The sequence below is a fragment of the Emydura macquarii genome, unplaced genomic scaffold (assembly GCF_026122565.2).
Source record: "Emydura macquarii macquarii isolate MOO-44397 ecotype Brisbane River unplaced genomic scaffold, CSIRO-AGI_Emac_v2 contig_554, whole genome shotgun sequence".
NCBI lineage: Eukaryota > Metazoa > Chordata > Testudines > Chelidae > Emydura > Emydura macquarii.
Window position 1 is genome coordinate 4,868,112 of NW_027130691.1, and position 27,553 is coordinate 4,895,664.

A 27,553-nucleotide genomic window follows, 5' to 3' on the forward strand; every position below is an offset into this window, starting at 1 on the left:
GTCAGAGGGCAAAGGTCGCGGGGGGCGGAAGCGGCTCACAATCCCTGGCCCGGCCCGTTCCCGCTCGGGCCCCGCCGGCCCGGGATCCCCGGCCCCTATGAGCGTGTCACTCGTGGTGATCCGACTGGAGCTGGCCGAGCACTCCCCGCGGCCGGGCGGCTTCCCCTACAGCGCGGCCGGTGAGTGCCCGCGGGGGCGGCGGGTCTCCTCCCCCTCCGCCGGGACCGGAGCCTGGGAGTCCCCGCCCCCGCCAGTCTGATCCGAGGGGGTTGGCAGGATAGAGCTGGGGGAGCAGGGCGCCCTTCCCCCCCAGAGCAGGGGCGGGGGGCTGCTGCGGGGGGGAGGAACTAGGTGCCCCCCGTGCTGGGGTGGCGGTAGAGAGGGGGAGCAGGGTGGCCCCCCCAGTACTGGGGTGAGGGTAGAGAGGGGGAGCAGGGTTGGTGGTGGGGGGGGGGCAGAACAGCATTTCTGTGCAGTGGAAGGGGATGGATGGTTGGGGGATCAGGGCGTCTGTCCCCTGCTTTGTGGAGGGGGGCTGGGGTAGAGGGGGAGCAGGGTGTCTGTCAGCACATCTCTGAAGGGCTGGGGTGTGGAAGCAGGTGCCCACCTCTCCTGTGGAGGGGGTGATTATTAATAGAGCCCTGCAAAATGCATTGGGATGTATACAGATAAATGCAGTCACATTTGAGAGGGATGGCTAAAAAGGGAACATTCTGCTGTGTAAAGGATAATCAGTCAAGACACTCTTTGTTACCTGATAAAAATCCTGTGAAATCTGACCTGGTTATAGCTGCCATTGATATATATGCAGTGATGGTGCTTATGTGTGGTTACTTGTGTACTGTTTGGAGGGATGGTTAACTCTTTCCTAATATCTAACCACATTTTGCCATTTTTTAGTTTCACATCAGTTTAATATAAAATAGATATATAAATTATTTTGTTCTAACTTGAATGAAATTAAAATGATGGGACCACAAGTTTATTGTAGCGGAAATACAAAATACTTTCAGAACAGCGCTCTTCTGATTCATGTTTTTGCTGGCTGGAAGAAGGAACAAAAGCAGTTTCAATAATTAATTTAATAAGCTGGTAATGGCCTAATGCCTGTTGTTATGCAGGTCGGTTCTGCCCTTGCTTGGGTAGTGTTGTTTTTTTTCTGCTTCTAGGTAGCTATTGCAATGACATTAATCACTGTTTCTACTTAGCCACTGAAATGTCTGATGAGGAAATCAAAGAAAAGTCATTAGCTTCTGCTACAGCCTGTTTGGAAGGAAAGCCACCTATGGAAAAAGCAGCAATTATTCATCAGCATATTGGTCGCAGAGAGATGACAGATATGATCATAGAAACCATAAAGTCCAATCCAGGTACCCCTTGCAAAAGCTTGAAAAGGGTGGTTTCGGTCCTGTTAATTTCTCTGTTATATTTGTATGGCTATGCTACAATTTGTGGCATAAGTTGTCTCTTAGAAGTATTTAAAATTGGGCAGATTTTTCAGTGCTGGACATGCAGGATTTCTTATTGACCCAAATTTATGATGTTACGAACGTAAGGGCAAGAAACATGACGCCAGCTGTGTTTAAGAATTTTATTTTGAGGATGGCAAGGCAAAGCACTGCCAAGCAGCGCAGCCTCTTGCCAGTAAACGCAGTGTACACTTGTTTAGTTGTGTGTGCATGCACGTCAGAGTTACCCTATCATTGTGCTTACCTGCTGTGATTAGCAGGCAAATATCGAAACTCTCAATTGTGTAATGTAAAATTCTACAGTTTGTGGAAAACTAACTTCAAAATGGAGAAAAAAATTCAAAACTAAGTGATATTAAATTCTATATCAAAATAAATCCCAAGTAAAATTGTCCTGATGACATTGTTCATATTTACTTCAATAAAAACTGTTTAACTGCAGAAAAATCAGCGTACCACAGAATTTAGCATGGCACCTTTCAGAGCTTGTCTAGCTAGCTTCACAGCATGCTAGGGCCTTGCCGATAATTCTCTAATGCTGGTGACTAAAGATGCTTAGCAGCTATGTTGATGTTTATCATATGTCAGGACACCATTGATTAGAAGTGTCTGTCATTCTGCTTTCAAAGGGAATTAGTTGACTTAATATCTGGAGCTGTTGTACATAAAGATGACAAAGTGCAATTGAAGTTTCTGATGTGTGGCGTGTAATCTGAAAGCTTTTGATTTGTAAAAGATGAGACGAAAGCTGCAATGGAAGGAAGAAAATCTTCAGAGGCTTCATCTGTTGGCGATAAAAGTAAACGTGATGGTCAAACTAAAGAATGTGTTGAGGCTACTCCAGACTCACCATCTAAGCAGCTTCCGGACCAGATTTCCTTCTTCAGTGGGAATCCATCAGTTGAAATAGTTCATGGCATTATGCACCTGTACAAAACAAAGTAAGAACATGCTTAACTAATTCTAGACTTAGTAGGAATGGTGCCATAAAATTATGCTGCCATCCAGAAGGGTGAGTCAGTAACCACTGAGGCTGCTGCTTTCTGGGCTGACAGAGCTGTGACGCACTGGTAGTGTGATATATTGGCATCCAGAAAGGATTACAGTGCCATCTGAATTATATAGGTGTGTTAATGGTAGAACCTAAGGTAGGTCAGGCCTTCCAGCTGTGGATAAGGCCATCTCCAGTGGAAGTGACGAAATTAGTAAAAATGGTGGCCGTAGAAAGATTGGATTTGAGAGGACCCTATTGAAGGATATCCCTGCGTTCAGATTCCTACAGCAGAAATAGAAAAGGAAAAAACCTGCACTTTCCAAATGTGTGGTTTGTTTGGTGTTTTTTTTAATGATACACAATTGTGTATCTTGGGGAGCTGAATGAGACTCTGTCTCCAATGTCTGTTGTGAAAGTTACCAGGATGCAATGACATCTTGTATGCTTATTCCATTTTTAGTGATAACTGTCGCTCACTTGTTCTAGGAATATTTTGAACATTTGTGGTTTGTAAGCAACCACTTTTCTAGAACTACAGATGTCACATTTGTGGGAGATGATCTCTCTCTCTTCCAGAACTGCACATATGAACCATTTGCTAAAGATGACGAAATTCGTATGGGCATTTTTAGACCTGTTACCACAACCTCTTGTTAATTCTTAAACATTTGCAAATAGGTAAAAGAGCTTTGAGGTTGGTGTTTAAAATAATATTCGTAGCTAATTTGATGCTTCATGTTCAAATGGTTTTCTTTTTGTCATCTTATGAAAAATGGCATTGTCTTATAATAGGATGTCTAACTTGACCTCAGTTTAAGACCATCTAATTATTGTCTTATTAGTAAGATGACCTCCTTAAAAGAAGATGTAAGGCGCAGCGCCATGCTGTGTATTCTCACAGTCCCTGCTACAATGACCAGTCATGACCTTATGAAGTTTGTTGCCTCATTCTATGAAGTAATTGAACATATGAAAATCATCAGAGATTCCACTCCAAACCAGTATATGGTGCTGATAAAGTTTAGTACACAGGTAAAACCTAAGATATTAGACTCCTTTGCCATAGGAACTGTTTTAGAAATGGCTTGTATACTGCACTGTAGGTACTATTTGAAGGTGCTGTCCAGTATCACTGGTCTGCTGTATTATCTGAGATCACACACCTTAATCCTCTGTGTAAAACAAAATGTCTTTTTCATGCTTTCCTTAAAACTACACTGAGGCTGGGAAGCCTGGAATTAGGCCTGCATCTTGAATTATTGCTATGAAAGCAAGTGCCTCTCTATTCTACTTCTCTGTGCTAGCAGACAGGGTATTGAAATCTAGAAAATCCTTCTCTTCAGTGCTTCAAAAATGGCTGTGCTGCTAGTAATAAATAGACAAGGGTGGAAGGAAAGTACAGCATGCCCATAAACGTACTTCGACAGCTTCAGGAGCACATGGTGCAGTTTGGTTTATCAGAGCAGAAAGAGCTCGATCCGTGTGGCAGCATTAGTTTTCATAGAAATTAAGGATCAAGAAGACCCATTAACCCCTCTAATCCACCCTTCTGAGGGGAATGGGGCATTTGTCAAGATCCGCAGGACCACTGAACATATACTGTGTAATGAGCTTTCTTTCTCTCAGAATTAGGTAAACTCAATGACCGATACTGTAGTTCTCATCTGTGGCTGTCTCAAAGATAAAATTTCTATGTGTTGTATACAACATGTATACGGTCCCAGAAATGCAGAAAAACCTCACTTAATATCAACTTGCTTTGTTTTCATGATACCTTTTCCCAGCAATCTTGCACTGATTCAGCAGAACTGTCTCGAAGTCAATCGACTTTGCAACTTCCCATTTGTTTATCAAAAAATTGCTAATTTTCGCTCCAGTTGGCCCTCGAAGGCAATTGCTGCATGCAGCAAAAGCACATTTGAATCACACTACGTAATTATTTTTTCTGTGGAGCCGTATGGCTTGTATATATCAAGCGACTTGAAACAATGACATGAACAGACTGGAATAACTTCATATTTGATCATTAAAGCTTTGGGAGTTAAGGAAGAAGTAATGTCCTGAAATCTAGCTTGCTTCTCTTGATGGTAGGATCACTTACTGGACTATCCCAGCATGTTAAAATGTTGTGGCCAACTAATGTTGTCACTAAGTGGCTTGAGTGGTCATTCTAAGGCAGGTTCAATTTTGGGCTGGGTGACCTTGAGTGCCCCTTTCTAAGTTGTATCTGGTAGTGGGAGCTCAACAAATATCTGAGCTGCTTTTAAGCAAAATGGATTCTCCTGTAGTTAAATTATATTCTGCCTTTTTCACCTACATGAATGTCAATGTTTTTGAATAGGTCCCTCTGCAGCAATCTTTTTACTCCATGTTTTTGCAAAGGGACAATATTTGCTTTCCAGCCTTGCTGAAATTGCTGAGGAGGAACAAAACTGATGCTAAAGAGAGAAACTGGCTATCGCTGTTGAATATTAAGATTATAATAGCTGTCATCATTGTGCACTTCAGTATTTCCTGCCAATTCAAGTAGAAAACAGCTCTGCTGAAACCAATGTGGAAATGAAGGAATCCTGACTAGCAGGAGAACTCAAGAGATTAACCTATGAAATGCCTTTTGTGTGTTGGAAAAGTCTCATTGGCATTACTCCCCTTCAACTGGCTTCCTGTGTTTTGTACATAGGCTGATGCTGATAGCTTTTATATGGCATGCAACGGTCGACAGTTCAACTCCATAGAGGAAGATGTGTGCCAGCTGGTGTATGTGGAGAGGGCTGAAGTCTTCAAATCGGAAGATGTAAGTTTCTTTTTCTGATTTTTTTACAAGTGGTTTAATAGGATTATCTGGGATTGGACAGGGCAGGCATGTCTGTGAGGCTGGTAGATACTTAACTGCATCAACCCCAACTCTCCCTTTGATTGCTGCAGTAATTCCATTTGGGAGAGCAACTTATTCTCTGAGCCCTGGTCTACACTTACCTGGAAATTTGGCGGCAGTCAATGGGAGTTACGCAAGCTACGCGGAGTAGCTTGCGTAACTCCTGTTGACTGCTGTACTTGCCTTCTGCGCGGCGTCTTCACTGCACTGCGCCGACAGGAACCATGTTCCCGTCAACGCAGCACTACGCCACTTGAGGGGGTGTTTTACCAGCGTTGACTTCTGGATCGATTGAGCGGGTCTTCACTGACCACTCAATCGATCCAGAAAGGTTGATTTGACTGCGCTGACTTTGTAGCCATACCCTGAATTGATGGGGCTTATCCCTAATACGTGATCACTGAAATGTCTCCAGGTCCAAATTTCTTACACTTGCAGAAGATCTTACTGATTCCAGAAATCTGAATTGGGCATGGTGCAGATAAATGTACTATGTCAAGTCTGTAGTTTCAAGAGACAGTTGTATGTTCTGAAAAAGTAATGTTGGGGCTAGTATAGCTAAGCAAAGCATTTCCCCAAACAAATGGATTAATTTCCTTTCAGATTTATCAACTGGTATCTTGATATACAGTAATTTCTTCACCCTCATCCTTGCAACACCTCTGTGTGGTGGAATAAGTTAATGCGATTCCCTTTGCGGAAGCTGAAGCTGAGCAATTAAGTGACTTGTGCATGGTCACAGAGAACATATTCGAGCCGGGAATGGAACCCATGAGTCCTGGCTCCTGCTCACGTCTCTAGCATAGCTTGTCTAAGATGTTTAGGAAAAATCACTGAACTGTTTTGCCATGCATACAAGTTTAGCATTAGCTGTGCACTGTCCATGGTTAGACCAATAATCAAAATAGCTAACAAGGGTAGCCACTGTTAATTGTGGTTGAATTTATTTTGTCTGCATTTCAACTCACTGGAACATTAAACAGTCCATTTACTCCCTAGCTCCAGCAGTTACGAAGTAGCAAGGAAAAAGTTGTATAGTTAAATATACATGTGCAGCAATAAGCTTGTGCTCCTCTTTTTGTGAAGGGAGCCAGCCTTCCCGTAATGGATCTGACAGAGCTTCCAAAGTGCACGGTGTGCCTGGAAAGAATGGATGAGTCTGTGAACGGGATCCTTACCACGGTGTGTAACCACAGCTTCCATAGCCAGTGTCTGCAGCGCTGGGAGGACACCACGTAAGAGGCTTTTTGTTCCCCTAATTCAAAGCGGTGTGTTTAAGAAGGTGTGGTGGAGCTCTTCCTTGTCTGCGCTGACAGGACCAGCTCTTCTTCTCTAATGTGGGGATGGGAGCTGCTCCAAGCACAAGTGATCTGGGCCCTCCTAAGAGGAAATGCGAAGAAGATAAATCTCTTAGCCAAGGATAGTTGGACAAAGCTCCCTCTGGCTTCTCAAGGGCCACGAGCTTGTTGCAGAGCAACATGCAGCATTTAAAAATGCTATAGGATAGAGATGTCAGTTGTCACTGTGTCTGACACAAAGATCCCACAGTCTGTGTCCAGTCTTGCACGGCTCAACTTCTCCTTACCTATGTTTAGTCAGCGTCCTCTCCAGTGACATTTGGATAACTGAGGCTGTACTGGAAGCGTAGTGCCCTAGGTGTCTGTCTTAGATATTTCCAAGGCTCCACAAAGTCTCTGCTCTGAGGCGCTTGCAATCTAACTTAGATGTTACAATAACAAAGAATCGAGCCTGATAGCTAGAGCGGATAGTGTCCAAGGGTGATCTTAGTTGTAATGCTAAGCAAAGCAAAAGGAAAGGGATTCCAAAGCCGACAAAGTTACTTGGCAAATGGGAAAAAAGGAGGCTGCTTCAGTATAGGGCGCAGCATGAAAAAACACGACCTAGACAGAGACCAACGGTTTATGCTCTCATGTTTCTAACCAGAGAGCATAGGACCAAGCTTCACACTCGGACCGATCCCTTGCATGCAGCTCTGCTAGCTACCATCACCATTTCATTATAACAACCACTGGCTTTTTCCAGAGGCATTGTGTTTTAACTGAAGTTGTACCCAGTTGGCTGTACCTGACCCTTTATTCAATAGTTTTTAGAAACAGAAGGGGAGGGGGAAAGAGTGAGTAGGACCTACATATAGAAGCACACGATCCTGATCTGAATCTTGGCCTCTCCTTTGCTCCTCAGTTCAGTGGTGGCTGTTTGTGCTGAGACTATGGTGTGTCCAGGTAGTAATCTGGGGTGGGGGAGAGTCTTGTATTGCTTTCCAGTGACCTCTGCTGGAGTAACATTAACTGAGCTTTGCAAAGAATCTCATACCAAAAACTACATGGAAAGTCTAATATAAATTTACATTAAAGGGTGAACTAGTGTGTAAGCGCCATTTATCATTACAAATGTGTGTTGCTGAAGCATTTGAGAGATCTTATCCTTAAAGCTTGTGCATTCTTGCCTTTAATTACTTAACCCTAATCCTTTAGAGTATTTTTGCTCTTATTTGCTCTACGCATTCCATTTAGATAGTGCAGTCAGATTTGAACATGTCTGAGTCCTTCATAGAATCTCCCAATGAGAATGAAGTCCTGTTATCTAGCATACATATTTTGCATTCCTCCTGGTAATTACTTGCCATTTGTTGCAGTAACCAGGATTACCTGATATGTTACAAGAAAACTAAATACCAGAACTGTTCTCGGATTCTTTATTGCTTTCCTCTCTGTAGTGGCATCAGTGCTTGGCTGTTAGGGTTAACAGTTCAGTATATACCTCTCTGGCATGCCATGTTTCAGCAGAGCTAGTCAGTCTTATCCCAAAGTAAATTCCTTGCAAAATTTCAGCGGGTTTGAATTCAAAACTTATCTATACAAATAGTTTGGTGCCTCATAAATCAAAAGCAGTTTAAATGGAAAGAAATGAGATTTGCCAGTGACTGACTCATCCGGGTCCCTCCTGGCTCATTTTTAACTAAAAACTGGCACAATATCAAAGCTTAAAACGTGTGTATTGCACAAGGCTACATCTCCTCACTAAAATTAAATCGCTTGCATGACAATTTTTTTTTCTGATTGCGTTGCTTTGCTAAACTAGAATATCTTCAGTAGTGCATATTTGCAGCATCCTCCCACTAGAATGTGTAACACTCCACAGGATCCTGTTGCAGATAGTAAGGAAATCTGTTTTCTCTTGTCTCAAACTGAGAATACATAAGTAACAAGGAAGTGGCTGTAGGAAGAAGGGTGGGTGTTTTTCTTTCCTTTGAATGAAAACTCTACATCTAACCAACCAGATGATTGAGATAATCCACCAGCCTGGCATTTGCTTCTCACTCTATATCTACGTAGCTCTTAACTCTCACAAGAGCCAAATGTGCGACACAGATCCACACCAAGATGCATTAAAAAGTAAACATGAAATGTGCAATGGATGATGGTCTCTAGAGGGCTGGTCCTGCTCATGGTGAGCAAAAGAGCTAGGCTTTTTTTTCCAACTCTTGCTTTCTAAGAAAATCGGAATCACCATGGTGATCAATTGAAGGAGTACTAATTGAGGTAGTCCAAAATAAGCAGATTGTTCACTATCCAGATGTGGTGGGTACTTTCTCTTGTAATGTTCTCAAGGACAAGTAGTGATTCATGGCCTCAGTTGACTTGCATTGCATTCTTCATGGGAAAGACTGGATGCATTGGCAATCTCCTCTCCAGTCTTTATCCCAGCTGTCCAACTCTGGGATCACAGTTAAAACTAAGATTATTAGAAGACCCTTCATCTGGTTTTAAGAAATGTCATTAATCAGTTTTACAGGAATAAATAATGAGAGAACAGCTGGTTCGTGTAGGAGGGAGGCAAATTTGGGTCAAACCTAGTGAGAAACAGCGCAATGGTAGTTAGGGTGGGAGTCCCACAAAAGCGCAGGATGCAACGTCTTCCTCAAGCTTCCTGGCCATGGTCAATTTCTCCCCATCTCGGCAGTAACCATTGGGTTCCATATATCTAACTATCTGCTTGATTGTTACGGTTATAGGTGTCCTGTCTGCAGGTACTGCCAAACACCTGAGCCAGTGGAAGAGAATAAATGCTTTGAGTGTGGAGTTCAAGAAGTAAGTAGGTGGGGTGGGAGATGGGTGAGACTTACTAGTTTTGATCCCACTGGTGCTTTTTGTCATTTTAGTTTCCTAAATCCCTGATGTCTGTGGCTGCTGTTGGCCCATCTTTCTTCTGGCTGGATTAGCGCATCCATTTTCCATTGGGGTCAGTCCCAGTGCTGGGAGGGGATGCTGTCCCACAAAAAAGATGTCTTGCTGTGTGAAAAATCTTCCCAGGGTCTTTGAGAAGTGGAGCAGAACTTCAGAGCTTGCTTTTAGTGTTATTCTGGCATGCTTCACTTGTGTTTAAAGGTCACTCTTCTGGCTGCCCTTGTGTCCGGTGCACTGGATTATTGAGACCTCTTTCAGTAGGTTTATACTGTATTTGAATCAGCACATACTTCTGCTGTCTTGCCTTTAGTCTTCAGGGTGGTTCACTACAAGCAAACCCTGTGCCTTTCTTAGGAAGGTGATTGGAAATACGACCAGTAGTATGTGCTGTTGGTGGCGGATGCCAGCAGTTCTTTTTGCTGGATGCTTTCTAAAACCACTCAAGCACCTTTTTGATAATAACAAGTGTCACACTCATGTATGTGCAAAATCTCTCTCCATTCTTTTGGCAGAACCTTTGGATTTGTTTAATATGTGGGCACATTGGATGCGGCCGCTACGTGAGCCGTCATGCTTACAAACACTTTGAGGAGACACAACACACTTATGCAATGCAATTAACCAATCACAGAGTCTGGGACTATGCTGGAGGTAAATCTCTCTCTTCTGCTCTTGTACTTTGTTCTCAGAATCCCTCTGCAGTGGCATTTTTAACACAGTCCTGGGAATGAAGTTAGCATGAAGGTTTGAAGGATGTTGTTGCAGTGCTAATAACCCATCTTCTGGGACCATCTGTCTTCTCTAGTAAAGCCATTCGATGCCTAGCGGGAAGCCATAAACTGTCCTGTAGCATTGGTGGGATGGAGGGAACTTCCTGTCTCCTGATGATTTGCCCTGAAGCATGACTAAGCTTTTATAAAATAACTATTCTAGCTAGTATCAGTATAGATTCTGTTACACATGAAGTACATTAAGTAATTATTAACCTTTTTTGCCTCAGTAATACTCTGTGGCATTGAGCTGCATGATGAACTGTGCTGTGTAAAGTATTTCTCATAGTTCCAGCCAAATTATGACACCTGGGTTTTCTCAAACTGAAACTACCCTTGGTTTGGTTGCTTTTCTCTCTTTAGATAATTATGTCCATCGACTGGTTGCAAGTAAAACTGATGGGAAGATAGTTCAGTATGAGTGTGAGGGGGATATGTGTCAGGAAGAAAAGATCGATTCCTTACAGTTAGAGGTAAATATTTAGATTTCTTCAGATATGTATCTGTGCTGCTATATGTAAACATGCATCAGCTCTAACTGCGACAAAAAATGGCGCATGGTTTACTGCTGTTTTTACTCCTTTTTGGCCCTACAGAGCTAACACAGCAAAGAGTTAGCTGGATTCTGTTCCGTCCTGTGCTTCATCGGCAGAACAGTTCATGAAGTTGAGTCAGTTACACCTGTGCAAACTCCATGACGTTGCAGAGGTGTTACAGGCCGCAGTTGGCTAGCAGTGGAACCTTCCTTATGGGTTATAATGCTTGAGAAAGGAAGACTCCTAGGTTGACTTCAGGAACCCAGGGTGAACCTGTAGGGCTGACGGAAGTAAACTGAGCATGCTTGATCTAGGATCTTTGCTCTAGGACGCCATGGTGGCATTTTTAGAGTTACTTTGCAGTTTAAAATCTTACTTGAAGGCTAAATCTCTGACCTTATTTTTTTCAGAGAACTGGAATTCTGCCATCTTAATTTGCATTGAGTTCAAATTTGGCATACAAACCACCAACAGAACTTACCGTAGGATTTTTAAATAGGTACTTCTCTGGTAGAGCAAACTAGATCAAACTTTTGTAGAAAGAATGTACTTGACTAGCTATTTGGAGACTCTTGATTATTACTGAAAATGTTTTAAGGGCTTTGTTTTCCTGTTTGCTCCTGCACTGAAGTTCTAATCTGGTGTGTGTTGGTGCGCAGCTAAGCAAATGATCATATTTTTCAAAATCCTCATTATAAATTTACTAAAAGATCAAACAGGAAAAGATGGACTGTAAAGCAGTAAGTCCTTGTTGAAACGCCAAAATAGTATTAGTAATAAACATTCTTGGTCAGAAGAAAGCACAAAATACCTGGGGTTAGTTATCTGCAACTGAAAATCAGCTCTTCCTCAAAGGTACAGATCACATGAGAGTTGCACATAAACCCTCTTGTTTTGGGTTTTAGAAGTCTGTTCAGTTGTAGAGTAAAACCACCTGAAAATGGAACACCAAGTGACTCAGAGATCCTTCCATAGATCGAATGCAGGTAACAGATGTGACTGGTAACTTCATGTTCTCATTGAGCGTAAAAGTTAAGGAGACTTGCTACTTTTTCTAGGGTGCATTTATAGTCCTTTCCCCTCATTATAAAGTACTTACTGTTGTCATGCTAACGATGGCCTATTTAAAACTCACAAAGAAGCCCACTAGCATGCAGTAGAGACTTCACAATTGATTTGATTTTTTTCATCGTCTGTGCACTGAATCTGCAATTTGTACCCTTCTGTGAAATGCTTTGAGTGCTGTCTCTGCCCAGTTTAATTGCATTAGACTTATGGAGCCCTTGTGGTTTATTGGCATCTTTGAATGGTGGTGACTTGCCTTAACTATGTATTTTTGCATCTGTCATGTATGATTGTAGTACTCGTATTTGCTTACAAGCCAGCTGGAATCTCAGCGCATCTACTGGGAAAACAAGATTGTCCGAATAGAAAAGGATACAGCTGAAGAAGTAAGCTTTTTTTCTTCTCTAATCTTGTTAATTGAACGCTTGGGCTGATTCTCAATGTGATGAACATCCACAGATCCCATTGACTCTAATGGGAGTTGCAGTTGCTCAGCACCTCTGAAAATCAGATTATTACCGTACAGTTTTAGTGTCTGGAAATGTATGCTGCCCTGTGAAGGAGAGCGCCTTTTCTTCTTTAGGGGAGGGATCTCAAAGCCAATTCCACACTATCTTGTGCACAGACTCAGAACACAGCTGATGAGCAGTGCAGCAGTAGGCAAATCACCACCTAGGTTGAAGTCTGATTTAAATTTGGTGGCTTTGAAACCTACGGAACTAATGGAAATGTTAGGGAGTTCTGAAATGAAAATCTGGAAGTGTCACTGAATGCTTCACTAGTCTTTGCTAGTCTTTTGTGACATAACTTGCTCCACTGAAGAAAGCAGAAATAATCTGTGCTCTACACATCCCCAAAAAGATGTATTGATTTAGAGTTCTCTGATCTGTGGAGTGTTCTGTAGGCAGGACTATTCCAAAATGTCTTGGGCAGAGAGGTACAGAGAAGCTTCATTGTAATTGCAGAATATATATATAAAAAATCAATAATCTGTGCAGAGCCCATTGGTGTTTTGTACTTCAAGTGAGTCAAAGCTTTTGGCTCAATCCTTAACTGACCCTTGTCTGCATGCCATGTCAGATTACGTAAACTTTAACTTCTAATTAATCATGCAGTGAATCTGCAGTTAAGCCACTTCACAAACGTATAAAGAATTCATTTAAACTAGCTACACTTAGTGGGTCCTGAAAATTGATTTTAAATAAGCAATGGCTGAAGAACCTTATTGGTGCAGCTGTAAAAGAAAAAGTTTTATAGTTAAAATTCTCTTTGAAACAGCGGAAAACACATTAGATACACCTCCAGTTTTAAACTAAAATAACTAGGCCATATATTTTGAAGACTTTTTTATTCTAAACATCCCTATAATTGTTCATGGAACTCTGTCCTTATAAGGGCCTTTTGAATTAATTACATTGTACAAAATATTCCATTATCCATTGGCAAGTGTGCCTTCCAAAATTGACCAGAACTTGCATAATCATTAAACTATGTGTTTGGAAAGCATAAAATCTGACCTGCTTTCATGGTGTCTCCATTGAAATCAGTATGTGAGGTGGCTTTTAAACTTGTCAAGGCTGCTGCTTCAAAAAAGCAGTGTCCATTCAAGTCCATGTCACCAGTATATGAAAATGTATTAGCCATTAAATGACCTTGTTTCTCACTTTGAGCCAGAATTCTGTTCACTGGGATAGGATACAAAGACATTCCTTGTTTGTTTTTCATACATCATGTTTAGTGCGTAGCTCACATCCTGGAGCGTGGCTCTCTTTAAACGAAGCAATGGTGCCTAGTTGTCTAATACAGTGGAACAGGAAGAGTAGCCTGACGTATGCACCTTTTTTTGTTTGCATTATGCATGACTGGGAGATAATCTCAATAGGCCATTGTCATGTGATAGAGGTCTGCTGCTGCTGCTTAGTAAATACTGAGGTGGACCATCCCAACATATGTCTGTCTCCAAATTTTGATCAGGCATTAAATAATGCTAAAATGCATCACACACTCATTAGTGGTTTCTACTAGTATTCCTATTGATGGATCTCATTTTTGACTGCTGTGGTTAGAAAGCTCTAGGTTTAAATTTTAATTTTGTATTGGTTTAAAAAACCTAATAAGCTGCTGAAATCAGCATCTAAGTGTGTATTGCTAAATTAACTCTTTACATTTAACTTCAAAAAAAGGGATCAGCAAGTTAGGGATTTGATATAGACTTGTTTAGTTTCAACCAAGGTTTTCCCTGCATCCTCTTTACAAGCTTATTCTCCGTTCTCTAGAAACAGATTCCTTAGCAATCAGCCTCTTGCCAGTGTTTCTGTTCAAATTCTTTTTTGGCAAGCAGCATTTATAAGGATTTCTTTTAATAAAAAAAAAAAAAAAAAGGCAACTTTTTTTTCTACTGCTTTAAATCTTTTAAATACTTGCTGGCCCGTTACTGCAATTGGTCAAAGTCTAGAAAATACGCGAGAAAATGTGACTGTCATAACGAAAGTGCACAGGACTTTGATCTGTTTGAAATGTCTGTTTGTTTTTACAGATTAACAACATGAAGACTAAATTTAAAGAGACGATTGAGAAATGTGATAATTTGGAGCACAGGCTGAACGACTTAATCAAAGAAAAACAATCCGTGGAAAGAAAGTATGTTTGTGTTTCTAAACATAGGTTTTTAATAAGTCTCCTAATTCCGTTTTTTATACATGCTACTTGAAGACTCAAATTATATCTGACTTTTTAAAACCCTCTTTATCAGGTTCTCTGTACTTCTTAAATATGAATATTTAATACCCTCAACTAGTGTGGTAAGGACCCTGACTTTAAAAATCCTCTGTCTGATTTTTGTGGGTGGTCTTACGTATTTAAAATGGCTGTAGCATGGAATGCAGCTTTCCACCTTGTCTGCCTATTTAGTGTTCATTAAACCTTTTCACCTTCAATGCCCATGCAGAAGTGGAAGCCAGTCAGCTGTTCAGTGAGTAGGAATACAACCTGCAAAGGAGGGAAGGTAACTGGAAGGAGGCATTCCACCTGAATAATGCATTATTAAAATTTTGAAGCATCTAAATTAAAGATACATAACATCAGGTCTGTGTAACAATCCCTAGCACTCTTGTACAATATCTGCCATCCACGGTGCTTTACACACTTTCCTGGAAGTTAGGCAAGCATTATCCCTGTCGTACATGCAAATTAAATTGGGGAACACAGGTGGTGACTACCCATGATCATCTAGAAAGTTAGTAGTAAAGCTGGAGTTCTGTGTAGAACGTGTATCTGTAGACAAATGGGTGACACAAAATTGCCAGTAAACCATAGGCTGGATTGGAAAATCTGTGTGAAAGGGGATGACTGTTAAAATGTGAAGCTTCTATAGCCTTCTGCACTGTAACTTGTCCCATCTTGGTGGTACCAATTGTGTCTCAGTTTTAACCCAAAAGTGTATTTTCCTGCCATTGAGAAATTAAGGGCAAGAAATGCTGGCACACGAATCCTGCTGTATTACTGTTCAATACTGTATGACTTAGATAATGGTATGAAGAGTATGCTTGTAAAATTTGCAGATGATACCAAGCTGGGAGGGGTTGCAAGCACTTCAGAGGACAGGATAAATTGTGGAATTGGTCTAAAATCAACAAGATGAAATTAAATAAAAACAAGTGCAAGGTACTTCATTTAGGAAGGAAAAATCAAATGCACAACTACAAAATGGAGAATAACTGGCTAGGTGGTAGTATTGCTGAAAAGATGTGGGGTTATAGTGGGTCACAGATTGAATGGGAGGCAATGATGTGATTCAGCTGCAAAAAAGGCTAATATTTGGGAGTGTATTAACAGAAGTATTGTATGTAAGACATGGGAGGCAATTACCCTGTTCCACTCAGCATGGGTGAGGGACCCTCAGATGGTACTCTGTCCAGTTTTGGGCACTGCACTTTAGGAAAGATGTGGACAAATTGGAAAGAGTCCGGGGGTGGGGCAACAAAAACTATAAAAGGTTTAGAAAACCTGACCTGTGAGGAAAGGTTTAAAAAAAAAAACTTTTAAAGAAAGCAGACTGGGGGTGGGGGGCGAGGAGAGAGACCTGATAACTGTGTCTTCAAATCTGTTAAGGGCTCTTATAAAGAGGATGGTGATCAATTGCTCTCTGTGTCCACTGAGTGCAGGACAAGAAGTAATGGGCTTTGTAGCAAGGGAGATTTAGGTTAGAGAGTGACTTTCGAACTCTAAGGGTAGTTATACTCTGGAATACGCTTCCAAGGGAGGGTGTGGAAACCCCATCACTCGAGGTTTTTAAGAACAGGTTGGACAAATATCTGTCAGGGATGGTCTAGGTTTACTTGGTCCTGCCTCATTACAGGGGGCCGGACTTGACCTTTTGGGGTCTCTTCCAGCCCAACACTTCTATGATTCTATAAACTTTATCTGACTTACCACCAGCACCATCATCACCCCCAGTAGCATAACTCCCACTGATAACTGGGCCACTGTAGCTGTTCCACAGAGCCCCACTTCTCTTAGCAACACCACCTCCTTGCTAACAGGACCCAACCCTCCTGCCAGTGGACTTTGGTAGGTACTGGTGATATTGGTCCGTGGAAAGGCCTGTCAGGGTTCAGGACCGCTAGCATGCAGTCAGGATGAGGGCTGGTAGCAGGAAGAGTGGTAGCATGCAAAGATTATTCCCTTGTTCGGCATATCAATGTTTAGTTTGCTTTGTCCTAACTTTGTCTGTTGTGTGTGTGTATAAGGTGCATTCAGCTGAATAACAAGGTGGCCAAACTCTCCAATGAGCTAAAGGAGGAACAGGAAATGAACAAATGTTTGCGAGCAAATCAGGTCTTACTGCAGAACAAACTGAAGGAGGAAGAGAAGGTGCTAAAGGAAACTTGTGAGCAGAAGGACCTGCAGATCACCGAGATACAGGAGCAGCTGCGGGATGTCATGTTCTACTTAGAAACACAACAGAAAATCAACCACCTCCCAGCTGAGACCAGGCAGGAAATTCAGGAAGGACAGATCAACATTGCAATGGCATCTTCTGCAAGCTCCCCAGCTGGGAGTACGGGAAAGCCTTCTTCTAGGAGGGGCCGGAGCAAGAGGGGCAAGTGAGGATTAGAACAAGTGGATCAACTTCCCTGAAACTGGCCCCACTTCTGAATGGCCAGGCACAAGCGCCAGGACTCAAGCTGAATGTTAGATTGAACACTAAATGCCAAGTCCAGTAAGGCTCAGCTAGAAGTTGTTTTCAGAGCTTTTCATAAAGCTGGCTGCCAGCTAATGGGGAATCTATGGTATTTAAAAGCATTTCACTGCATTATCTAGCTAATCATAGGCAGATTTTAATCACCATTTTGCCTTCCTACCTTAAAGTCCCAATTCATACATTATTTCCTCATTGGAGATTGTGTTCAGTTTGACATGTCTGAAACACACAACAAATCTTGGATCCCCTTAAAGGGACGTGACAGGGTAGGTTTGGCCCAACGTTTTAAAGATATTGGGTTTTTTAAGGCCTCTTCCTAATAACCAAGATCAGAAATACACATTAAATAGAAACTTTTAATTGAAAACCTGATTCAGATTTAAACATCCCCACCCCACTTAGTGTGTGCAACCGAAGCACGGCAACATTGTGCTAGTGCAGAATTAGGATAGAAATAAATGAGTTAGCATGGACAATGAAACAGTGAAGTGTCTTAAAATAATAAACCATGTTAATGGTGTGGAGAATTAATCTAAGATACTCGCTGTGGTAAGACAGTCCATGTTAAACAATTAACCAGCTGTCCCCCTGGAAGGTGGTCTGCTGCAGTGCTAACTGCTTTAAAGTGCCAGGGAATATGAAATTAGTGTGCTGTGGAAATAATGGAACATAATTATTTATATGCAGTGGTGGTGTAGCTGTGTTGGTCCTAGGGTATTGGAGAGACACGTTGGGGAGAGGTAATACTTTTTATTGGACCCACTTCTGTATAAGCTCGAAAGCTTGTCTTTCTCACCAGCAGAAGTGGATCCAATAAACAGTATTACCTCCCCCAGTTTGTCTCCATAATTATTTATAAGCATTCCTACGAATGAAATAGGAACCATATATACAAAGCTGGGCACCTGTTGCAGACTAACATTGTGGCACCGTTCTGCTCTCTGAAGCATACTTATTGAAACTCTGCCAGTGCTAGGTATCTGCAGACACTCTAGTGCTATCCTCAGAGTGAGGCGGGAATGACGTGTGCAGTATAAAAACCACACGTTCACATCCGCCTCTCAGAAGCCCGTCACCTTTCAGACAGGGCCCAGATATTCTTGGCTTTCACACCAGTTGCCAGCTTGTGCCCACTCCAGGCTGCTGTACGCTTGAGGAGCTGCTCACACTCCACGTGCAGTCTGCACAGCCAGCTGCTACTAGGCTAATGTAAGTAAAAGCATCACCGTGGGTGCAGTGATGAGCTAGGGGTGTCTGCTGTACCCAGTTCCTGTGGCAGCTGATTGCTTAGGCCCAGGTCCTGAAAGGTATTTAGGCTCCTGACTTTCACTGATTTCCTAAATAACTTTCAGGATCTGGGACTCAGGGGCCCCTCTCATATTTCCAGTTGAGATGTGGGGACTGAAGCCACCAATTCAGTTTGCCCTACAGCCATCTGTGGGCAGGCAAACTTCCTAAGAAAACTCTCTGGCTCTGTCCTAGAACACGTTAAACGTGATACTTTACAATGTTTCCCTTAAACAAAGGCCTGAATGTGTCCGATGACGTGTAGGGAGCCCTTAAAGCAGGCTGACTCGCCCTTTCTTGCAGATGGGGGGAGATCTTGTGACCACGTCCTCTCTATTGGACACGCTCAACATTCAGCTGCCATCATTTCCTCAATTTAGGCCAAAACCAATGAAACAGAAGCTGTGACTTATCCCGTTGCTAAGCAGAACCAACAAATGAAACTAGCTTTTGGCCTTTTATGAAGCTAAATTGTTCTTTTGGTCAGGTCAAATGGGTGAGTTACAGGAGCCGTGCCCAAATCAGCAAGGATAGAATTGCATTGTATTAAATCTTGCTTCATGCCTTTCCCAACTGGCAGGCTTCAGTTTAGGAAGAACGTTACGTTTTCTTACATTTAAAATACGTGACTTTTGTTCATGCACTGAATGTATCCAGTTCTTTGCTTTGTAGACTTGCCCCCATCTTCTGAAGCATCTCCCTTTTTAACTTTGGAGCATGGCTGTACATGAACTTTTTCTAGGGGGTAGACTGTACAACCAGGCCTGAGGCTGCTGTAAAATATTCTAAAGAATTAGAAATGTACAACACAGCTTGCAGTCCTATAGAATCTCTATTTTATTTAAAATCTATTTTTACACCAGCTAGGATCATCTTACCTTTTGCTGAAAGCTTGCTCTGTGTAGAACACTGTAGCCTAGAATTCCTTTACAGAAAATAAGACCTCAAATTAAAAGTGTATGGTATTTTTGTGTTGTACCTGATCCCACTATTGGGGGGGAAGGGGGGGCAGAAAGATCTCTAATCAAGGAAGCCGGGCTTGTGAGGAAGGAAGAGACTAAAACCAGAGCAGAAGGAGAAATGTGAAACAGAATAGTGTCAGAAGTAAAGTTGTCTAAGGAGATGGCATTAGGAAAGTCAACTTCCTTCTAGTCTGCCATGAGTATCTGAAAGCTGTTCAGAAGCCTACGTGAGATGAGTTGCTATCACTGGTTAGGTGTTTGTATCAGTCGCCCACCTCTCTGCAAGTCTAAGTTGCAAGGCCAGCAGTTGAATTAATAACTCCCTCTTCGATATGGGGGCTAAACTACTCTGTATCCTAACCCTGTTCCATCCAGCCACAACCATGCTGGTGGGGCAAAGGGGGGGAAAGCTTGCATGTGGCTGCTCATTCATTCGCTCTGCTGTAGCTAACCAGACTTCTGTCCTGAGCTGTCAGAACAACACTTTCACAGGCACCCAGGCGTTGTAAGGGAGTTTGCCAAGTGTTTGCACAGAAGGAGATCAGCATTTGTAAATGGGTACGGTAGGAGCCCTCTTCTTTACATTTAAAACAGCCATCAATGTCGTTCTAATGGAGACGGACACTGTCCTGTAATATCTGAAACAAAGTACTATTAAAAATGCTGAAACTGGGGTGGATGGTCTCTGCATTTGCATGAAATGTAACTAGAGGCGGGTGCCCAGTTATGTTCTAGGAAAAGATCTTTTAATGCAGTCGAAAGGTGGTGAAAGAATTTCAAAGGGAAAGAGAATCCCCTCATCAGTTAATTTTCCTCACTAATTTAAGCTGGAAGAAGAGTCCAAATTCATTCAGTTCAACTTTCCCTGTCCTTGCAGAGGCAATGTCATTCATTAGGATAAGTGTTTGTCACAGTTACTGGCCCCCTCCTGGCCTCTTATAGTGCTACAGCCACACGCGGCCCACCTGGTCGGCTTGGGCCATCACCTCTCTTGGGGTGGAGTCATGCAATTCTCCCACTCTCAGACTGGGCCTCAAGCTGCAGTCCCCAGGTACGAAGGGCGATTACCTCAACGGGCCTGACTTAAGTTTAGTGCCTGCCGTTCATTTCCTGCTGGGAGCTAGGACAGTTGTATCCAGTAACAAAAAGTCTTTTTAAAGTGAAGTATTTTATGTTTAGAACCAAAGCAATTCAGAGGAAATATGTCTTAAACCAATGGGCAGATTGTAATCATGTGTAACTTCCTCAAAGCTTATTGGCCCCTGGAAACTGCTTCAGACACTTGTGCACATCTGTGTGTCTGTTTCATCTCAATCTGTTCTCTGCAGAAACATCTTGCTTCCAGCTCTCCCTGCAGTCTCCTTTTCGCTGTCGAGTGTCCCTTTGGTCTCTAGGCTCCCATCTTTGGCAAAACAACTGTGTCCTTGTGGGCTGGAGCCTGGACGTAGGCCTGTGGCCTGTGATTGCCCCCAAGTGTTGGTTGGATAGTTGCTTATCTGTAGCTCTTGTGTTGCTTTCCTGTGTGTTTTTTCAAGGGCCTCTCTCCTAAGCTAGATCAGGACATGCATGGAGGACAGTGTAATACCCCATTCTACACTGACTTCATCCCACTGAGCGGTTCCCATCCTGTATTCAGAAAACGATGACCCATCACTACTCTGAGATTAGTACCTAGCAGTTCCACATCTGCCACATTTTATCATCCTGCAGAACTACAAAACAGTGCACAGAAAATGTTCTTTGCCGTAAAGAATTTAAACTCTTCTTCCCTGTAACTCGTATTTTCTTTAACAGGATCTGCAAAGGAGAGAAATAAATGGGTATAGGCTGTGTGTGCATGTACCCACGCATGTGCTGATGTATAAGGCAGGCCTGAATCGGGATCTTTTTTTTTTTCTTAGGTGCTTTTTCAAAATTGTATCTAAGTCATTTGAGCGCCTTCTGGGAAATCTTCTCTCTTCTGTACATTGTCTTTCCTGGAAGAGGTAGTCAACTAATAGTCCTATTACATTACAGATATTAAGTACAGAGAAAATGATTGAGAGAGCTAATGACTCTTGAGACTGGCCAAACCTGGGAGGAGGGGTGGTTGGTATCTATCAATTTATAGATAGAGATAAGTAGCTAAACATCCGACACCTCTCCCCCTTTTATTAAAGGCTAAGACCGCTCCCAGGGGCCATAAAATCTTCCAGAAAAAAATGGAAAGATGAGACTGGTTAGTTCTGTTATCGTGACGGTAAAAACAAAAGAACCTGAACTTCTGACTTTTCAAGCCTCCTGTTTATAGCATGAAGAAAAGCACCTCTCCCCCAATCCCTTTTACAGTTCATTGTTATGAGCCCTCCACTGCTAATTTGTTGGGTCTCTTAGGTGGCACTAAATACAGCCCTTGCACTGGGGTCGGTTAGGGCGAGGGACACAGTTGAGGACAAAAGTTGGCTCATCAGTCGCACTTGTCCTATCATCTTTGTTGTATTAACTTATTTTTCATCCCAAAGTGCTTCTGTCTAGCCTGGGAGCAGCCAGCCACTCACCACGACAGGCTGTAGTGTAGCAGCAGAGGAGGGGAAACTGTTGGCCAATGTGCTTTACGAAGATTAACTATATCCTACATTACTCTTCTGTGCTAGGGCCCTGATTTCCTGACTGGCAAAGTGCAGGACAGAGAAGTTAAGTGATTTGCACAAAATTACCCAGTAAGTCAGTGCTAGAGCTGGGAGCAGAAGGCTGGGTCACCTGCTCCCGGCTGGTTATCTGTACCTCAGCAGTGACTAAACGCCACAACCACATCTATGTAGTAAGAGACAATTGCTGCCCCAAAGAGCTCCCAGGATGAACAGATGAGCAAGACAAGTGGGGGAAAAAGACAATAGTATTTATAATTAATAGAAGTCCAAGTTCAGAGCCTTCACTACAGACCTTCGGTCACCTGTGTTCTAAGCCCAAGAAAACAGCCCAAAAAAGTGATGATCCACTAAAGCTTCTGAAAGCGTTTCCAGTTTTTCTCTGGTGGATAACTGATTGCGCCCGTGTTGTTCCAAAACCCAGAAGCAAACGAAAAGAAGGACTTGGGAGAGAGCGAGTGACCACACCCTCAGCCGCCCACATCTCCAATGGGTGTACCGCATGGCAGATACTTCTATAGGTGAGCACTTAGAGCCGAGCTGCGCCTTTATGCAGAGATTTGTCAACGGAAGGAATAGATTGTAATACGGTTCACACCTGAACTGTTAGTACTCTGGGTCCATAAAAAGCAGAGTGGTAACAACAAGAATTTGGGAGATACAGCAGAGGCTGAAAGGTCCACGAGCAGTGAAAGGCATGACATGGCTTCCATAAACTGGAAGGTTATGCAGAGTAGGATTATTCAGAGTAGAAAAGAGCAGAGTGCAAGGAAATGGGATTGAGAGAGTGAATATAAAGCTTTCATGATAGGCAGGCTCTTCTGACAGGTTTCCATAATCCCTTTCCTAGTAAGATTATCACTTTGCAATGCTCTGACCCCATGGAGGTGAGCTGGTTGCAGGTATTGTACATGGAAACAAATTGTTTATATTGAATTCTGTAACGCCTTCTACAGCAGCGTTAAATGCCGTACATTTTTATAATGAAATGTCCTCACACATGCCATCTACATCAAAGGACCGGAGAGCTGTTCTTGGCTACTACGTGTTCCTCGAAGATCCATCACTATAGAATCCAACTCAACCTTTTTTCTCTTTTTGTTCAAACACACGAGTAAATAGCCCCTACGGTGCCCTCTGCAAAACAGATCCATGATCCTACAACTCAGCAAGCCACAAGTCTCATGGGCGTTCCCATTGTCTCAGTAGAGGGTACGCCAGTGGATCTCTGGGTTGTGTGATGGCAGGTGCTCAGACTGGGGTTTTCAGACTGGCCCAGGTCCCGTCGACCACTTTGAAAAGTCTGATCTTAAGTTGTAATGAGCTAGCTGGTGTTGCTCATTTATGAAGACCCTCCTGTAACCTGCAAGTTATTCAGGTGCCTTCAGTGGAAGGGTTGTCTAGGGGCTAGGGGGCTGGGCTAGGACTCTGCAGACTGAGGATCTTCAATTCCCTGCTCCACCGAGACTTCCTGTCTGGTGTCAGGGAAATCAGACCCAAACCCAAAGAGGTATGTAGATGCCTTAGTCCCATGTATTTTAATAGGATCTTAAAAACCTTTCAGAATCCAGGCCTCAGTCACTCTGTGTCTTGGTTCTCCATCTGTACAATAGGGATACAGCACTGCCCTACCACAAAGTGCTGTTGTGAGGGTAATACATTCAAAAGTGCGCGGTGCTCAGATGTTAGGGGGGCTACATAAGTGTAGGCAGATATGTTTCTAATATTTGTAACATGCTAATACGTTAAGGTATCCATCACAATACCGGCATGATCATGTTGTGAATTCCAAAAAGGAATCTGTGTAGGAACTTGTATTGCTGGACAGTCACAACCCCCCCACCCCAAAAAAAACCAACAAGCCAATGAACTATATTAGCTCAGCCAAATGAAGTATCCGATCCGAAGAGCTCTACTAAATCAACATCTAAAAGTTCAGTGTGGGTCCACCCGCTGTTATGCAGGGTGAAGACAACAAAGAGTCTAGAAAATCTTCCTGACCGTTCAGCAGGCCACATGGCTTGTGCTTACATACAGATACATAGTCATGAAAGGGTAAGTGGCAACAGAACATGTCCTAGTCTTCTTGGAACAGAACTTGTATCCAGCATGCACAGTTCCAAGAGATGCGTGTAAGACCTGAGACTTTGAACTCTCTAGGGAAGATAGTTGTAAACTGCGAAGCAAAGTATTGATTATACGTTGATAAGCTGAAGAGAGGGCCATAGACTCAACCCAGGATCCCATGCTTTGGTTCGCTGAGGGGTTCTTTTAGTCAAAAGCCGCCTGTTAGTTTTGCATTTTCAGACTTCAAGTGCTTTGTACGTTAAATGACCACACTGGCTCAAAATCGTTTCCCCAAAGAAAGAAACCTGAGCAAACCTACCTTCACCACCACGACTCATGAGGACACTATCAGGGTGTTGTCCGTAACTGTAGACATTCTTACACTGATTTATGTTTCCCATGGGTGAATTAGCAGTGTTTGCTGAGCAGGGATGTGCTAAGCCAACAAAGGAGTAAAACCCAATGTCTAGTTCTTTTGGTAAACATCAGGCTAGTCTGACTGCCCTGGGTGGTGGAGTTGCACAAGCTGGGACAGCATAGCCTGGGACAGCACTAGCATTCCCTTCTGCTGCCTTCAACTGGAGCTGGTGGGAAGCTTAGGGCTGAGTTTTGTCTCCAGCTCTTGGCCTACCCTGGCAAGGGATCAAGCCCAAGACTGGATTTCACACAGGCCAACAGATTGCCACAACTATCAGTTGCTGGGATTTGAAGTGATGTTCTAGATGTGACGGCGTTTCTAGTCCACTAGAATCCCCTTAGCCATCCAGTTCCCCAAAACGTAACTTTATCTACTTTACAGCATGCTGGTTGGGGGGAGGAGGGGAAGAGACCTATCAGAAGTTTTACCTGCTCAACCACTAGCGGTATGGCATCAGCAAAATAGACAATGGTGAGGTCCTTATCATTAAGGCCTAATGTCTAAAATGCATTTACTTAGTGTCTGGTCAAGCACATAGTCTGACGGCATTGAGGAGTTCTGGGGTAGCAGCTCATTCTTGTTGAATGCCTGAATTAATTCCGTAAGAAGGCAATTCTTTTCCCATATGCATGAACGCAGCTTGAGGCGTCGTCATATGAGAGACGGAGCATTCTACAGAGCGTGTCAGGGAGGCCTGTGAGTTTCAAGATCAGCCAAAGCGATTCCCTGTCAACAGAGTCAAAGGCAGCCTTGAGATCCACAAATGCCATGCGAACTGGGGGCGTGACTTCTCAATAAGATGGCGCACTGAAGTTTTGCTCCATTGTGGGAGTGAAGCCAGCTTGTTGTGGTCTTCTTTTGCTCCTTATGATATCAGACGTTTGGGCCAATAAGACAGAAGCAAAAACTTTCCCCATGGCAGACAGAAGAGTAACACCGCAATAGTTAGAACAATCGCATTTGCTGCCTTTGCATTTCCCAAATGGTAAAATAATGCCTTTTTGCCAATCAGATGGGATCGCCACTGTTCTCCAGATGATATTGACCAGCATCTGCAGCCTCAAAAGAACAGTAGATAGGGCAGTCACAATAAGAACCCTGCTCTAGTGGATCAGTTAATTTCTGCAGAATTTAAACTTTGAGTTTTACAAAAAATTTCCAGCCCTGAGATTGTGAAGAAACCTTCCAAATGTGACCTGATGCAGCGCTACCTTCCTGAGTCTGCAGAAAGACAACAATAGCTCTGAGAAGCATGAATTGCCACTGTACAGTTCAATTTGGATTAACTCTGAAACCTACTGATGACAATTAACATCCTTAACTATTTCACTACAGATCATTTTTAGCATTAACATCCAGTTAATATGAACAGAGCTGGGGACATGGGTAGATCTGGAGTAGCTATCCCAGTTTACTAATCCGATGCCCTGCTTGAGAACACATCCAGTATGTTGTAATTTAAAACAAAGTGCCTCACTAACTATACTCCAGTTTGGATTAAAGGGATATAGATCAGAAATGTTTGCTATATTCTTTTTGTACTTAACTACTGTGCAGAATATCATTGTCCTGTTCATCTGTAGGCCATATGCCTACATTGCTGATAAATGCCAGAGGTTATCCTTTAGCTCAAATGGAAGGGGCTTGTGTTTGCAGAGCAAGAAGATCGGAGTCCTATTACCATGCACTTCTGAGAGGCCCTGGTGTTGAGTATAGTGACAACACTGCAATTCTAAGCCATTGTGGTTTTGCTAAAATATCTCTAGTTTAAAGAATCCTTATTTTCCTCTACAGGCAAATCAAGCTACAGTTTTACTTTCCAGACATCTTCTCAGCCGCCGCCTTCTTTCAATGAAGCACAGCTGCACCTGTACTGCGACGGACAGAACACAGACGCTTTTAGAGCTTTGCCCCTTGCTGACCTGGAAGTGATTGATTGTTAAATTAGTTCTAAAACAAACGCCAGTGCTTTGATTTTTACCCCCATCTGTTGGGCAATTCATTGGACAATGGGGTTTCTGCCATCCAATCAGTTACAACAGCCAAACACGTGAAGGAAAAGAATGTTGATTTCCCCATCAGGAAGTTAATCCTTGTTGAACTTGTCCTAAGGCTAATAGCTACTATAAAACTGCAACAGGTGAATGAATGGTTGCCTAGTGACGGAGAGGTGGTGGTTGATCGGTAGCAACTGACCTGATTTCCGGAATGTACTAGATGTGTGATGGAAACATTACTTATTTATTTGTAACTCTTCGTGTTAAAGTGTGTACCTTTTGTTCTCTAGCTGGGGATCTTGTACACAATGCTAATCCATTTCTAATGCTGCTTAGTACTGCCGAGCCAATTCGATTGGGATGCTCTTTTGGCTGACCTTTCAGTCTTCATTAAGTGGAATTCCTGATGAACTGAGAAGTTATTTTAATGGCAATATGGCTTTCTGGAATGCTAGCGAACCAGTCCTGTTAATAGCTAGCCCCCTGTGTTGTCTGCCCAGGGAAAGGGTTTGACTCTTCTGTTTGTGGAAGAGGTAGCCAGGAGATGCCTAGCATAGAAGCCCAGTACATGAAGATGATGTGGAGGGAGTGATCTCACACGGAGCCCCGTGCTAGAGAAGCACTCCGTTCATTGCTATAGTGAACTGAGCCAACGATGTGATGCTGTTGCAAAAAGGGCTAATATTCTGGGGTGTATCAATGGGAGTATTTTATGTATGATGTGAGACATAATTATCCCACCCTGCTTGGCACTGGTGGGGTCTCAGCTGGAGTGCTGTGTCCAGTCTTTGGTGCCCCACTTTAGAAAAGATGTGGACAAATTGGAGAGAGTTCAGGGGAGAGCGACAAAACTGATCAGAGGTTTAGACAACCTGACTGAGGAGGAAAGGGTTAAAAAAAATTGGGCATGTTTAGTCTTGAGAAAATTCTGAGGGAGAACCTGATAAATCTTCAAAAATGTGAAAGGCTGTTATAAAGAGGAGGGGTGATCACTGCATCCACTGAAGGTAGGACGAGAAAGAATTGGCTTTACCTGCAGCTAGAGAGGGTTAGGTTAGATATTCAGGAAAGCTCT

The 27,553-nt window shown here is 42.8% G+C and overlaps 1 protein-coding gene across 4 annotated transcripts; it reads left to right on the forward strand.

The window, feature by feature from the left end:
• Window positions 1–27,126, forward strand: BRAP (BRCA1 associated protein). Of its 4 annotated transcripts, XR_010918211.1 has the most exons (13): window positions 1–179; window positions 1,209–1,370; window positions 2,206–2,410; window positions 3,306–3,495; window positions 5,144–5,257; window positions 6,425–6,573; window positions 9,375–9,450; window positions 10,059–10,197; window positions 10,680–10,789; window positions 12,214–12,303; window positions 14,454–14,557; window positions 14,865–15,001; window positions 16,666–16,803. XR_010918211.1 is itself a non-coding variant. In XM_067539519.1 (12 exons), exons 1-12 carry the CDS (start codon window positions 98–100, stop codon window positions 26,334–26,336), a joined length of 1,482 nt encoding a protein of 493 aa, XP_067395620.1. In that variant the 5' UTR covers window positions 1–97; the 3' UTR covers window positions 26,337–27,126. The 4 variants fall into 4 exon arrangements, 3 of the variants coding, with proteins under 3 accessions (XP_067395620.1, XP_067395617.1, XP_067395621.1); XM_067539519.1 differs by lacking the exons at window positions 14,865–15,001; window positions 16,666–16,803 and adding an exon at window positions 26,276–27,126; XM_067539516.1 differs by lacking the exon at window positions 14,865–15,001 and having other exon boundaries at window positions 16,666–20,894.
• The last annotated feature ends 427 nt before the right edge of the window (window positions 27,127–27,553 follow it).